The following is a 15,191-nucleotide window of genomic DNA, read 5'->3' as shown; positions in this document are numbered from 1 at the left end:
TATGCTTTCTGACTTTTTCCAGATATGACCATTTTATCAAGGTATGATTCTTTGTTTTTATTCATTTTGAGCGCTGTAGGACACATTTTTTGGAGCTTTTTACGTATATTCAATCACGAGTTGATTAAGAATGAAAGCAGTCTCTTCCTGTAGACATCATGAGGAGGGGTCTTCACCCTTAGTGTTTCTGAGTTTGTGTGTGTCTGAGTTCACTTGGAGGTCAGGGTCAGTCATGGCTGTAAATGGGGGTGTGGTTTCCAAATGGTTCATTGGACTAGGTCACAGGGTGTGGGGGTCACAGATCAAGGGGGTGTCACCTCTGAGTTCAAAGTTGTAACTCATGGCAACTCTTCTTATGTCTTTGTTTGTAATCTGACTGAAAGTACTCCATAACAGTTATGGTTCTCCTAGTCTTTCGTTTAGTAATTTCACCTCACCATTGCTTGAATGTGTGCGTGTGATAAATGCTCAATTTACTGTGTAATAGAAGAAAACATTGGTTGACCTATTTATGTTGGATAAAAAAGGTCTACACGCTCTGTTTAAAATGCCATTGAATTTGGCAGGTAAAAAGATGATGAAGATAAACTATATTTCTACAATACACATGTAGACAAACAACAATTCACACTCACATTCACACCAAAAGGTATTTTGAGATTCAACTAAAATGAAAATTATTTGCAATGTACACACTGGCCAGATTTGAACCAATAACTTCTCCAATTTGAGCTGCATATGATAATCCGCCCTCCATTGTAATGCCCACTCTACAAAATCACAACAACCATTCACTAATGACTATTTTTAGAATAGTCTGGCACATATGTCACAACATTCAAGCGATAAAGGCTCCTGTATTTACTTAAGCATCCAAATATTAAAGAAACTTATGACTATAGGGATGTTCTCGTAACCTATGACCTGCCGTCCACATGTGTGGACATCACATTTTTGGTTGTCAAGACTACAATGTTAAATTTTGGACTACAAGGGCCTGGTGTCCAATTATGATGTGGACATCATTTTTCTCAGAAACTACATGTATAAAGATACTTCTTTGTTTTTACACTCATCAGGTCCCAATTGGCCTAAATATAAATACATGCCTTGCAAGAGTTTGGGTCTTAGAAGGTTAAAGAACACGTGTTTGTGTTAGTGTGTTTTTTGTGTATGGTTTGCCTAAACCCCAAGTAACAGGACGATTAAAAGTTTATGAGGTCAGAAGTCAACATCAGCCAAGAAGAGTTTTTGGGTCAAACTGGGGGGAGAGTGAATAGCTCCTCTCACTTTTACTGTCTCTTTCAGTGAGTAATTTATGCCATCCTTTTACTGCTGCTTGTTTCACACATTCATTCCTTTAGATGTTGTTTACAGGCCGGCTGGAGTAATGAACAATGTGGAATGTAAATCTTTTAGAGCCATTCAGATCAGGAGGATTTTTTTTCATACTCTGGAGATGTTTTGCTGTAATTTCATCAATGAGTTTTGAGATGGCTTAAAGCAGTATTTGAAATTTTTTCTTGTTTTTCTAGTACCATTTTTTTGTCTTTCCAAATGGAATATATGCTGTGAGGCAGACGTGATGATTTGTGACAAGTGGCAGATGCTAATGCCTTTTCATTTTTGTACGTTTGTGATTTTAGAGTTTAGTTTGTGTTAGATTAGTTAGCAACTAATGTGTTTGTCTTCTTCGCAATCATCGCTATCTACTTCAGAACGTACACTGCTGATTGTAGGTTGCCTATCACGACCATTTGGTCAAACAAACACAAACTACAGAGCTGTGCAATATTTACATAGGGTAAACACTCGAGCCCTGATTTGTGCTTACTGATTGTGGCTCCAGTTTGAATCTGATTTCATTCACTGATTTCATTTGCTTCATATGCTGTAACAACCAACACTTACTTCACATACTTGAGCTAAATTGCTCCCATTCAGCATGTTTCATATGTAATCCTACTTTTGGGCATTTAACATCTGGGATGAAAACAACTCAAATATTGACCCTTCACTTATTGTATGTTTCAATGTTACTGTACTGTAGTTCAAAATGCTTTTGTCATAAAGTATACCAGCTGGAATCATTGTGTAAAAACGTTTGAAGGCTAAAATACAACTTCTGTTTGCCTTCTGCTTCACTTTTTTTTTTTGCTCTCCCTCATACTCACCCTTCGCTTTGTATTATTTCTCTTCTTCCTGAGTTGAAACCGGTGAACTGCATCGCCAGTTTGCTCTCCCGCCCTGCTCACTTCCCGTTTCACAGGATCAATTAAGGGATTGTTCTCACAGCCCGGAGCACCGAAACCTTCATCTTGAACTGTTTACAGATAAATTGTATAAGTCCGCAATTGATATCAATGAGAATCTTTCTTGTGGCAGAAGGGTAATGTAACTGTAGCAAAAAAAAAAAGGTGTGAAGAAAATGCATTTCAGCCAACTTTGACCTCTGCCCTCTGAACGAATATTTGGAAACGACCAACTGTCATTGGTAGCGTTGTGGGAATTGAGGTCTCCTCTTGAAACATGTTTTGGTATACTTTTGACCAAAAAATTAACTGTTTTAAAACTAAAGTTTCTCCACTTATCATTCACAGGCAGAAAGACGGGCTTACAGGGAAGCTGAAATGTGCATGATGGACGACCTCACATCGGAAGCTGACTTTCAAAAAGAGGAGGAGCCAGCCAGCCCAGACCCCTTACCTTCCCGTCCAGACCCTCTGCCGTCCCAGCAACAAACAGATCCCGCCTCGCCAACTGTTGCCGTAACACCAGAACCAGTTGCACGGGGGGAGCAGGCAACCCCCAGGGAGATAGAATACCAGGTGAAAGCACGATTTGCTTGGTACATTCTCAAGTACCGTATTTTCACGACTATAAGGCGCACCGCATTAAAAGGCGCACCCTCAATGAATGACACATTTTAATATTTTTTCATATATAAAGCACAATGGATTATAAGTCGCTGTGTCTATTTTGGAGAAAACTTTTAAGTGCACCTTATAGTCGTGAAAATACGGTATTTTCTATTCTGTTTACCCACTGTCATCCCCCCCTCCTGGATGCTTACAGGATGGCAGGGGCTTCGGAATAGGGACTCTAGTCTTCGGGAAGCTGCGAGGTTTCTCCTGGTGGCCTGGCAGGATTGTATCCTGGTGGATGAGCGGACGTAGTCGAGCCGCTGACGGAACGCGTTGGGTCATGTGGTTTGGGGATGGCAAATTCTCTGTGGTGAGTGGTTTGATCCTACATGAGCTATTCTTCCCTTTCAAAGTCATTCCTGACCAGTTAGAGTTATTTGTAAGGCTATTTTGAACCAACTGAAATTCCCTCTTTTGACATCTTTTCTAGGTTTGTGTAGAGAAACTCATGCTTTTGAGCTCTTTCTCATCTGCCTACCACCAGCCCACCTACAACAAACAGCCTATGTACCGTAAAGCCATCTTTGAGGCACTGCAGGTAATGCACCCGAACTTCTAATCACCTCTTTTAATTCTGGATACGCGAACATTTCTTATTGTTATTTAAAAAAAAATCAAATTTCCTCTACATCTTTTATTGGAAACATTTTATGCTAAAATGTTCATGTTTGGCATTGAGAGGCATAAGCCGAAGAGCTCAGTCAAATCAATTTACCTATGCTACCAATTCATTTTGCAATTAATTTTTGACCAGTCAAGGTTGTGGTCAATATTTTTACCAAAGTTTGGGATAGACTCCAGTGTGCCACGACCCAGGATGAGCGATCATAAAAAATGGATGGTTGAAGCACGTGTATTTTTGTTCTACATCCAGGTGGCAAGTGTGCGAGCGGGTCGACCCACTCCGTCCTGTGACCCAACCGACGACACAGACGGTGTAGAACCTCAGACCAGTCAGATGATAGAGTGGGCTATGTCTGGCTTCTTACCAAGCGGCCCACAATCATTGGATCCTCCTGAAGGTAAACACACCCACAACACAAGATGTACTTAGTACAGTGGTACCTCGAGATATTTGCTTAATGCGTTCCGGGACTGAGCTCCTATGTCGATTTTCTCGTAACTCAAACGAACTTTTCCCATAGAAATGAACTAAAAAAAATTAATTGGTTCCAACCCTCTAAAAAAACACCCAAAATAGGATATTGGATTGGAAAAAACATTTTTATTTGTTCTAATTCACCATCTATTAACACATAAACAAATAACTAGTAGTTTAATAGCACTAAAATGTGTTTAATATTATTAAAATTAGACGGATTTTGCGGAGGGGAGAGAGATGGACAGAGAGAGGGGAGGCGGGACTTTTTGCACGGCAACGCGCTTGTAACATAACATAAACAAATTTAAATAAACTTGGATTACGATGCAGACACACTCAAAAATAAGTTTAATCTATCCTTACACTAAAGTTAATTATAATTTTGTTTTAAATTTTTATACCTTTCTTTTCCCAGGTTGGCTCAAGATAAATATTTGCTCAAAATTTTACTCGTATCTCAAATTGCTTGTATGTCGGGGCACTCGTATGTCGAGGTATCACTGTATGTCATTTTTGCTCATTTCAACAGATGAGCAGAATCCGTATAAAGATGTCTACTCTGAGATGTGGGCAGAACCAGAAGCAGCCTATACTCCTCCCCCTGCCAAGAAACCTCGAAAAAATGCGGCAGAGAAGCCCAAAATCAGAGAGGTGATCGACGAAGGAACCAGAGGTGAACTTAAGTTTACTGAGAAATTTAATATTACCCTGTGATTGACAGGTGACCTGCCCATGGGTTACACTCCTTTCAAGTCAGCTCAGCTAGGTATACTGTAGAAAATGGATGGAATAAGATTTTCACAGAAGGTATAGCCTACTTTCATTCCAAAGTAGTGTGTGCTACCTGCTCATACTATAATGGAATTTTACTGTAATTAATTTAGTGTAAGCAACATTTTAGTGATAGAAAAAAACTCAACACAAATTAAAGGGAGCAATATGATACAAGTAAGTGAAGCCAAAATGAAATCCAACAATTTACCAGTGCCTTACGCTTCAGATAAAGGTGTGCTTGCATTCTAATATGATAAGTAGTGTCCAGGGTTTCATTTCGGCCGAGTCCCCGTGCTTTCTAGGATCTTAGTGTCCACAAGAAAAAGAACAACATCCTGAGTAGCGATAAAAGAGGCCTTCAGCCTGTAAAAATCTATGAATGATTATTTTAGATGTATTCTTGTCTTGATTTAATTCATGATTATTTTGTTTTATGTGTTCCGTATAATGTAATTATGTTGTACATTGTGAATATAAACATTATATTCATAACTCGCTGATCTGTTTTTCCAGAGAGACTCATACAGGAGATTAAAAACAAAACCCGGAACATTGAAGGTACTTTGTTTTCCTTTTTTTTTAGTTTTTATTATCCAATATAAGATATAATTACTTTGAACTAAACAAACACTTTTTTCAATTTTGTGTGTGGTGTTGTCTTTTATTTTTTTCAGATATATGTATCTCCTGTGGAAGTCTCAGTGTCTCTCTGGAGCATCCCCTCTTTATGGGTGCCATGTGTGTGGGTTGCAAAGTAAGATACTTTCTCATAATGCATTAATATGTGAAGATAATATCACCCAAATACTGCATGTGACAAATTCAACACCATACTTTAAAATGGGTGTTTATTTATAGTTTAATCTATCAAAAAAACCATCTTGCTTACATTTTCATAGTACATATACAATGCCTTTTTTAATAGAGATAAGGGGCAACAAAAAGATGCTATCAATTAATATGTAAACAACTGAAAAATTTGTATTTTGGAGGGGCTTTCAATCATTTTAGGCTTTTTCAGCCACTTGTTTTTCTCAATGAAAATCCCTTTGCCTGAGTTTTTAAAAAAATGTAGCACACTGCCAATGCTTTTTAGGCAGATTTTGCCTTTCCCTAAAATCGCATTAAACCTGCAGATAAAAGAAAATGTTTAAATTGACCCTAGTCATCTCAGCTATATATATTAAAACTGACTCTAATTATGATGTAGAAACTGTAAAAACAGATGCATGGCAAAAATAGACTAGACCATATTTATAGTTGAAGTGTGTCAACATGCGTTATTGTTTACAGACTATGTTGTAAGACAAGACAGCTTATGTGCTTTCTTTTTAAAGACTTAATGATCGTGTTGTAACATGATTTCTATGTCCAATACAATATAGATTTTTTTTAATGTCTGTAAGAATTATGAAAATGATATATTACCGGTATTCTATTGAGTTTACATTTTGTTTTTCTCCTGGGATCTGACAGAATTCTTTTTTGGAGTGTGCCTACCAGTATGACGACGATGGCTACCAGTCCTACTGCACCATCTGCTGCGGAGGCAGGGAGGTGCTTATGTGTGGGTACAACAACTGCTGTAGGTCAGTAGACTGCTGTTGATTTAGGGATTAGTGTGCACCAATTGTGATTTTACACTAGACTTAAATAGCAGCACTACATCCCCTCTTATGTGAAAAATAGTTCTTTCCAATGCAAATGTAATTGCCTGGAAAAAACAAAGAAAAGGGGCCAATGTATGGAAAGTTTCTTACATTTGTAAATGCAGCACAAGTAAGGGATGTGGAGGATACAGAAACAGTTCTATATTTTATATTTATTATTTTTACTGGAACTCTTTCTGTGTGTGTACTCAGGTGTTTTTGCGTGGAATGTGTTGATCTATTGGTCGGACCTGGCTCAGCAGCAGCAGCCATTAAAGAAGACCCTTGGAATTGTTACATGTGTGGACCCCGAAATACATATGGGTTGCTGCGGCGACGGGACGATTGGCCTTGTCGACTGCAGCATTTTTTCGCCAACAATCATGAACAGGACTTTGTAAGTCTTATTTGTGTTTTTACACACCGTGTTTTCTGGACCATAAGTTGCATTTTTTATAGTTTGTCTAATACTCAAGTGAGACGTAGGTATATCTTTTTTTTTTCTCTGACCACCGACAGCCTGTTATGGTATTTCTTTAGATTATAGTTATCAGAAAAACTGTTATGTTAACAGATGGCTATTTTTTTTTTCAATGTTGCTATTTCTACTTTAAAGTTCAAGTCAATTGTAAGCACTTGAACTACTATTAGGTTATTTCTGCATCCATCAAAATGTGTGAATACAGGTGGTTGCTCATATTTATTCACGAAAAGCAACACCAGTATTTGGCAAAAATATACACATACATTACTTAAGTTCAATTTAACATATTTCAATAAACTCACGACATTGTGATTATCCCTCAGGAGCCTGCCAAATTGTATGCTCCAGTTGCAGCAGACAAAAGGAAGCCAATCAGGGTTTTATCACTGTTTGATGGTATCGCCACAGGTGATCACATGAGCATATGTGCCAGCTGAGATCACGTGTTTAGCACAACATCACAAAAAAATGTATCATTTACCAGGTCTGTTGGTGCTAAAAGACCTGGGCATCCAGATTGATAAGTATATAGCATCCGAAGTCTGTGAGGACTCCATCACTGTCGGTATGGTCAGGCACCAGGGACGCATTATGTACGTTGGAGATGTTCGCAACGTAACCCATAAACATGTAAGTTTGGCTTTTTCTTTATTATTTTTTTAAAGCCACTTTACTCACAATTTTTGACCTTCTCGTTTCGTTTGATATGATATTTCTCCATTAGATTGAAGAGTGGGGACCATTTGACCTCGTGATCGGAGGCAGTCCCTGCAATGACCTCTCCATAGTGAACCCTGCAAGGAAGGGCCTGTTTGGTATGTTTTATAAATACTATAGAATGCATTGAGAAAAAATAATGAATCACCCCATTACTTTGGCAGTACCACATTCACATTCCCTTCTGTTTTATTCCCGCAGAAGGAACTGGACGATTGTTTTTCGAGTTTTACCGTCTTTTGCACGAGGCCCGACCAAAAGAAGGTGACGAGCGACCTTTCTTCTGGCTCTTCGAGAACGTGGTTGCAATGGGAGTCAGTGACAAACGGGACATATCTCGCTTTTTAGAGGTATTGAAGAGCATGAGTCATTTGCAAACAATAAATATACCGTATTTTCACGACTATATGGCGCATCGCATTTAAAGGCGCAGTGTCAGTAACGAGTGCTATTTCTGTATTTGACACACACACAGGACGCACCGCTTTTAAAGGCGCACCGCTCCGCATTACCACTAGATGGTGCTGCACTAAAGGGAATGTCAACAAAACAGTCAGATAGGTCAGCCAAACTTTATTAATAGATTACAAATCAGCTTTCTGACAACTCCATTCACTCCCAACATGAATAAACAACAGTTCTTTTTTATTTTCTCCGAGGTTACAGTATTAGTATTTTCGTGACACAGCAATAGCAAAATAACTCATGTTGAACAGGTGGGCATGTCACCAAAGTCGTCATTAATCGAGTCAGTGATTTCTGCCTTCCTGAAAGCTCGGACCACAGTTGAAACTTCCACTGGGAATGACGACGAACATAGAATTAATGTGCTACATCGAGCTCAACCGAAATGCAACACGGTTTTATATATCTCAGCATTTGCGGTAATTGCCAGAGCTGTTGCGGCTCAATATTTATCCATATTATATATATATATATATATATATATATATATATATATATATATATATATATATATATATATATATATATATATATATATATATATATAGTTCGCAGTCTAGCTTTGAATGCTCTGTTGACGCCAACATCTAGCGGCAGGAGTTCTTTTGTAAATCCAGCCGGAATGATGGCGAGCACCAAATTAGTGCGCTCGCCGTCATACTGGGTGTATTGACAAAAGAACTATATATCCCAGCAGTCACTGCGCAGTACTTTTTCTACGGGAAAAATAGTAGAGTCGGGAGCTGCTTGCCGTAGTTGTGAGAGCTGTAGAGGATGGTGTACCCTATTGACTGATTTATTTTATTTGATTGTGATAACAATTTTAGTATTGGTCCATATATAAGGCGCACTGGATTATAAGGCGCCCTGTCTATTCTGGAGAAAATTTAAGACTTAAGTGCGTCTTATAGTCGTGAAAATACGGTCGTTGCTATAATTAAAACACAACACAAGCTAGCATGTACCAGTAAATATCATTCTGCATTCAGTGCAACCCTGTGATGATCGATGCTAAGGAAGTTTCTGCTGCCCATCGTGCTCGATACTTCTGGGGAAACCTGCCTGGCATGTCAAGGTAATAAAAACATGCTCCATCACAAAACCTGGTCCAAATATCAACTTGGAAATGATTATCATTTTAACGTAGCATCTTGACGATATCTTCAACAAACAGACCATTGAGCGCCATGACGAATGACAAGCTGGACCTGCAAGAGTGTCTTGAGCACGGTCGCACTGCCAAGGTATCAGTATGCACGTGTGTATGTGTTTGCACACTTAGCATGCCCCTAAAATCTTTTTTTGTGAACAAATACTCAGATTTCCATTTATGGACACAATGGACCAAGGCATATATGAAAGTAGAGTACGAAAAACATCCCCTTTTTTGTTTAAGTTGTATCCATTGTTAATTCAATTACTTTTTTGGGAGAGCTAAATAAACTGTGATTTGAAGTTAATTGTTTTCTTTACAAAATAGCCAACCAGGTCCTGTATTGCAGGACGGATTAAGAATTTAAAAAAGAATATTTGTGTGTGTGTGTGTGTGCGTGTGTTTCTGTTTGTCTGTGTGTCTGTGTTTGGTCCTGGATGCAAAAATTCCAGTTTGAGAAGTTGCGTACGATAACGACTCGCTCCAACTCTGTGAAGCAGGGGAAAGACGAGCATTTCCCCGTCTACATGGACAACAAGGAGGACATTCTTTGGTGCACTGAGATGGAAAGGTACATTTATTTTGTGTTCATACAGTTATCATGTCTTTTCTTGTTCACATATTGACAAAGCAAATTCATAGATAAAACCATATTCCACGACTGTTTTTTGTAGAAGTCTGACTGCCACGATCTCTTCCGGATACCTTTGGACCAGTTTTCTGTCCCAGTTATCCTCAGAAGGGTCACAGGGGGTGCTGGAGCCTATCCCAGCCAACTATGGGCTTGTTTGTTTGTGTTTCCAATAAATTTTCCTAAATAGCAAAGATACAATAAATCCATTTCAGTATCAAAAATGGCAACGTGCTCGTAACATAACATAAACAAATTTAAATGAACTTGGATTCCGATGCAGACACACTGAAAAATAAGTTTAATCTAACCTTACACTAAACTTAATTCTAATTTTGTTTTAAATTTTGATACCTTTCTTCTCCCGGCCGGGTTGGCTCTATTTGCCCCACCTACACAATGACTTTCAGGCAACCTATTGAGGGTTGTTTGCTTTTGTATTCCCTTCAAAATATTCCGAAAATGATGCACACAAATGTCTTCACAATAGGATAACGCACGACCACTTGCCAACGAGAAGTAGTAAATACTCCTCTCGTATTAGGGGTCCCTCCGCCATTCGCACTGACTAATGGGAAAAAAACCACTGAAAAAAATGCAACGCTCCGCCCAGTGCTCGTAGAGACATTACACGAGGGAGTTGCGACCAGAAAGACAGTGCCCATGATGTACTCCAATACTCCTCTCGTATTAGGGGTCCCTCCGCCATTCGCACTGACTAATGGGAAAAAAACCACTGAAAAAAATGCAACGCTCCGCCCAGTGCTCGTAGAGACATTACACGAGGGAGTTGCGACCAGAAAGACAGTGCCCATGATGTTCTTATGAGCGTATATCAAAATTTGTGTCGTATTTCAAGATAAATATTTGCCCGAAATTTTACTCGTATCTCAAATTGCTCGTATGTCAAGCTACCACTGTACAGGCCATTTAGATTTTGCAGTACTGGTCAAGCAACAAGACAAATATTCATTCATTTTCTGACTCACTTAGGGTCGTGGGGGCTGCTGGAGCTTATCAATAAGTGAGAATTACTCCGATTTTTTTTCATTCTATAATTATCTTTTTGTTTGCAGGGTGTTTGGCTTCCCCGTCCACTACACTGACGTGTCCAACATGAGTCGTTTGGCAAGGCAACGGCTGCTGGGACGTTCATGGAGCGTGCCTGTCATCAGGCACCTCTTTGCCCCTCTTAAGGAGTACTTTGCCTGCAACTAATCACACAACAACTGTTTCTCTCTCTCTCTTCCTCTCTCTCTCTCTCTCTCTCTCTCTCTCTCTCTCTCTCTCTCTTTCACATTCACTGATGCAAACACACACACACAAAACTTTGTGACAACAGATAACTGTACATAACACACAGCTTGTACATGAAGGTTGGCTGACGCAGATGAACCAGATGACCAGACAGACATAGACATACACCACACAAACTGCTAAGGACCTCATCCTTAGATCCCATATAACCTACTGGATAATCTTGGTCCCCAGGTGCTACCTTGTACACACACACACACCTACAAACATACACTTTTGTGCAGTTACTGTACTGTATATCACACACCAACTTCCTCCCACCTGACCTTAAACCGATATCTTTGGCTGTTTTACATTAGTTGCAGTCTCTGCGAGGTGCACACACATTTTTCTCGAAAACCAAAACGTTACACGTGCAGTGGAAGTGCTTTAATTGTATTTCCAAGGCAGTGAGCGTCAATATCTAACACAAATACACCACACACACCAGCTAGAACTCGCGGTGCTGGCCTGGCTTTTTAGCCAAGGCCCAATGGTGACACTTCATGTGACATTTTTTACTGTTCTTGGTGCTCACAGAGGCTTTTTTTGGGTCTGGATTTTGTTTTCAGTTGCTGCAGTTTTGAGTCTTTAGTCGATTTAAGCCAAATACTTTCAAGCAGGCACTGAGGTTAAACCACCTCTAGAGAGTGTACTCGAGGGCTGAGAAAATAACAAAATAACACAACAAATTCCACGGTAGCCTTGATTCAAATAACTCCTCTTGTATTCCATTTTTGAATGAAACTTGAGGGGTGAGTTTATCGTCACTGAAGTGAGCCAATGTAAGATTATTTATTAAACCGTATCTATAAAGTTATCTGTCTTTCATTGGGATTCAAATGGCTGTCCCAGTGAAGTATACGGGTACTTTTAATTATTTACTACCTAGCAATGTTCCTTTAAAAATATTTCAAATGTACATTCTGAAATAATGTTGATGAGGACAAAAAAACGCACGACATGTAGCAGCGTATTCATTTCTTTTAAAAAGAGATGCCCTATACTGAATTTGTAGTTACTTTGTGTTTTTTAAATTAATGTGAATAATATCCCCCTTTTTATATAAACACTATTAATAGTAGTATACAATCACTCTCTTCAACATGTAGTTGAAACAAAAAGTTTTGAAATACAGCATTTTCCGAGTAGCGGATTCTGTATTTTTCCAATAAGTTGCATGACTAAAACTTAATGCATCATTAGAAAAAAAAATTAAAAGTGACACTGGACTAAAGACTTAGATATAATTTTTTGACTTTTTTTAGGTAGAAATTCATCACTGTGTAATGAATTGCAACGATGCCTTTCCCTATTATTAATTGTAACAAATTAAAACTGAATATACTGTATATTATTTTACTGTAACATGGAGGGAAAACATTTTAATATCATAAAATTAGTAATGTAATCATGACATAATTGCGTGCAGTAAGTATATAAAAGTTACCTAGTTTTATTCAACATTAACTTTACCGAAGTTAATTGTATGATAAAGTTGAACCATTCATTCACTGATATGCGTAACCTGTTCATCATGAAATTACAATCATTTTATATGTTTGCGATTTAGTCTCAGAAATCTGAATATGTCGTTTTAACAGTGCAAATTACTTTACTAGAATCGTGGAAAGTTATACAATCAAACTTACGAGCATTTAATCCACGTGACAATTCTGCCTTTCAACTCATTACAGGTGCGTTTCTTCCAGACCCATCAAATTTAGACTTAATGTCAGACAGAAACTATATAAATACCAGATATCCGTGCATTACTATACAGAGATAATGGCTCTACTCAGTGACGTTTAACTCATCCAACAGGCATATACATGCCTACCAAAAAAATAAAAAATAAAAACAGCATGGTGTAAAAACAAAACAAAAAAAGATATGATGGAAAACAGCCTCTCCGATGCCTCAACCTCTCGTGCCCTGCTGCTGTGTGGTTGGCTGACAAACTGTCAAGCAACCCATTTCGCAGCTCTACCTTCTTGCTTTACTTCATAAAAAAAAAATGGAAATAGTTCCGTTTTGCCATGTCTCAATGTCCGAAAACCGTGTGCGGTCGATTGGTCGCCGGTCTTTTGGTCGCCGTCTTTTGATCGCGGTCTTTTGGTCGCGGTCTTTTGGTCACCGCGACAACGGGCGACCAAAAGACCGACGACCAAAAGACCGGCGACAAAACATGGTAAAACAACACGGTCTACGCATCAATAACAGCCAACAATGGCCATGAGCAGTTTCACTGAGCCGACGTGTGAGTGTATAAGAGTTTGTATGTACATGCGTTGTCCCTTTAAGAAGCTACGTCAGTCAGGGTCTTAACAAGTTCTCCAACAAAAAACAATAAAAGTCCGGGAAATTTGGAGCTTTTCTTCAGCCTAATAATTACTAGGGCATTAAGTATGACTAAATAGTAATTCGCAGTTTGTATTTAGGGAATTTGAGCAACGATTTAAATGGTAATTATCAATAACCTTCCGGGCGACCAAAAGACTGGCGACCAAAAGACTGGCGACCAAAAGACCGGCGACCAATCGACCGTGTACCCCGAAAACTGCTTATTTGATTTCGAAGCACTACATTGTCAGTGCATGGTCTACAGGCCCACTTGAAATTGAACAGAACACAACAGGGACTTTTATTTGTTACCTTGAGAAATCTCTTTCAGTCTGGTGCTTTTGGTCCCATTGACCACTTTTTCTACCGAAAAAAAAGCCTTCCAATCCTCTGACCTTCCTCAGATACCAGCTAATAACTGGACACATACTGTCGACTTACACTTGCACAAACAATCACAAACAGTAAACCAGCAGTTTTACCTGTTCATTTTCTTCCCGCCATCATGTTTACGCTCTGTTTATACAACCAAACTTCAGGTGCTTTTTCAACCAACCTTCAGGTGCTTTTTCCAAATCTGCTCTTTATACAGTTCTCTACAGTGCAGGTTACACACCCACGCATAGAAACACACACTGTTGCTGGAAACATCCTCAGTACGGTCGGTGCTGATTTACTCGAAATGCATCCATTGTTAATGCACAGAACATGCATAGTCACTGTTTTTCTGTAGGACACCTGGTGGGGCTTCTACGCCACTGCCGGGTGTGACATCATAATCTTGTGCCGCAATGGCGCTCCCAAAACACCCCTCCGTTTCCCTCAGATACTGCATGTCGGTCTGTCAGTGTAATCTCATGTTAGATTAGGGAGTAATGATGATGATAATAATAATAATGGTAGTATTAATGACAATAATAATCCGTTATTGTGTGTGCGTGTGTGTATACTGTTCCAGGTCGGTGCTCAGTTCAGTTCAGTCTCAGCCGAGAGGGGAAGGAAACTAGACAAAACATATATTTCAGTTAGTTGTAGTGACTTTGTCTTGTCAGGAAGGAGTTGTGTGGAAGAGAGACACTCTCAAACTAGAAATGTGTATTTTGAGAGCACTAATTTGAGTCACTTGGGCAATGCAATTGAACTTTAACATTTAAACTGGAGAAAATTTTGCCAAAAAAGCATCATGCATCACTCTTTACAGTTTAAGCTGTGCAGAAGCTCCAAAATTGCTCGTTCGGTGATCTCTCTGGTGTTTCACAATGTTAAGATTGAGCACAAAAGGTTTATTCATGAACTCTTACATTCCATAGAAAACTGAAGAATGTCAAATGTTACTTTCATGGAAATAGAATACCTGCAATTAATGACCTACATGTAAAAGAGCTTAAGTATTTAAGACATCTGATAATGGAGAAAATGAGTTAAACACAAAAGTGTCACCACTTACGTCTACAGCCATTTTGTGATGCCATGCACTTACACTGATTAACCCAGGTAATATATATGTATGCATGTATAGATATATGTATGCATGTATGTATACATGTATATATTCATGCATATGTATATATGTATATGTATGCATGTATGTATATGTATGCATGTATATATGTATATGTATGCATGTATATATATGTATATGTATGCATGTGT

At 38.8% G+C, this 15,191-nt stretch overlaps 1 protein-coding gene across 11 annotated transcripts in view; it reads left to right on the top strand.

Annotated features, from left to right (window-relative positions):
• The window catches only part of LOC144064577 (DNA (cytosine-5)-methyltransferase 3A-like), a 28,936-nt gene extending 17,427 nt beyond the window's left edge, over window positions 1–11,509 (top strand). For 2 of the 11 annotated variants that reach the window (XM_077587236.1, XM_077587231.1), the window contains 17 exons: window positions 2,601–2,828; window positions 3,076–3,234; window positions 3,355–3,462; window positions 3,799–3,946; window positions 4,556–4,699; window positions 5,314–5,358; window positions 5,475–5,554; window positions 6,277–6,389; window positions 6,663–6,846; window positions 7,257–7,341; window positions 7,418–7,563; window positions 7,658–7,748; window positions 7,852–8,000; window positions 9,105–9,190; window positions 9,290–9,359; window positions 9,769–9,839; window positions 10,976–11,509. In XM_077587236.1, the coding sequence (XP_077443362.1) occupies window positions 2,601–2,828; window positions 3,076–3,234; window positions 3,355–3,462; window positions 3,799–3,946; window positions 4,556–4,699; window positions 5,314–5,358; window positions 5,475–5,554; window positions 6,277–6,389; window positions 6,663–6,846; window positions 7,257–7,341; window positions 7,418–7,563; window positions 7,658–7,748; window positions 7,852–8,000; window positions 9,105–9,190; window positions 9,290–9,359; window positions 9,769–9,839; window positions 10,976–11,117 (2,049 nt within the window). In that variant the 3' untranslated portion in view covers window positions 11,118–11,509. Of the gene's footprint in view, window positions 1–2,600; window positions 2,829–3,075; window positions 3,235–3,354; window positions 3,463–3,798; window positions 3,947–4,555; window positions 4,700–5,313; window positions 5,359–5,474; window positions 5,555–6,276; window positions 6,390–6,662; window positions 6,847–7,256; window positions 7,342–7,417; window positions 7,564–7,657; window positions 7,749–7,851; window positions 8,001–9,104; window positions 9,191–9,262; window positions 9,360–9,435; window positions 9,571–9,720; window positions 9,840–10,975 lie in introns of those variants that run through there. The other 9 variants (XM_077587234.1, XM_077587225.1, XM_077587226.1 and 6 more) reach the window with 7 other exon arrangements.
• The last annotated feature ends 3,682 nt before the right edge of the window (window positions 11,510–15,191 follow it).

This window comes from Stigmatopora argus, chromosome 19 (genome assembly GCF_051989625.1).
Source record: "Stigmatopora argus isolate UIUO_Sarg chromosome 19, RoL_Sarg_1.0, whole genome shotgun sequence".
NCBI classification, from domain to species: domain Eukaryota; kingdom Metazoa; phylum Chordata; class Actinopteri; order Syngnathiformes; family Syngnathidae; genus Stigmatopora; species Stigmatopora argus.
Note: the sequence above shows the minus strand (reverse complement) of the source record. Positions and strands in the feature narration are given on the sequence as shown.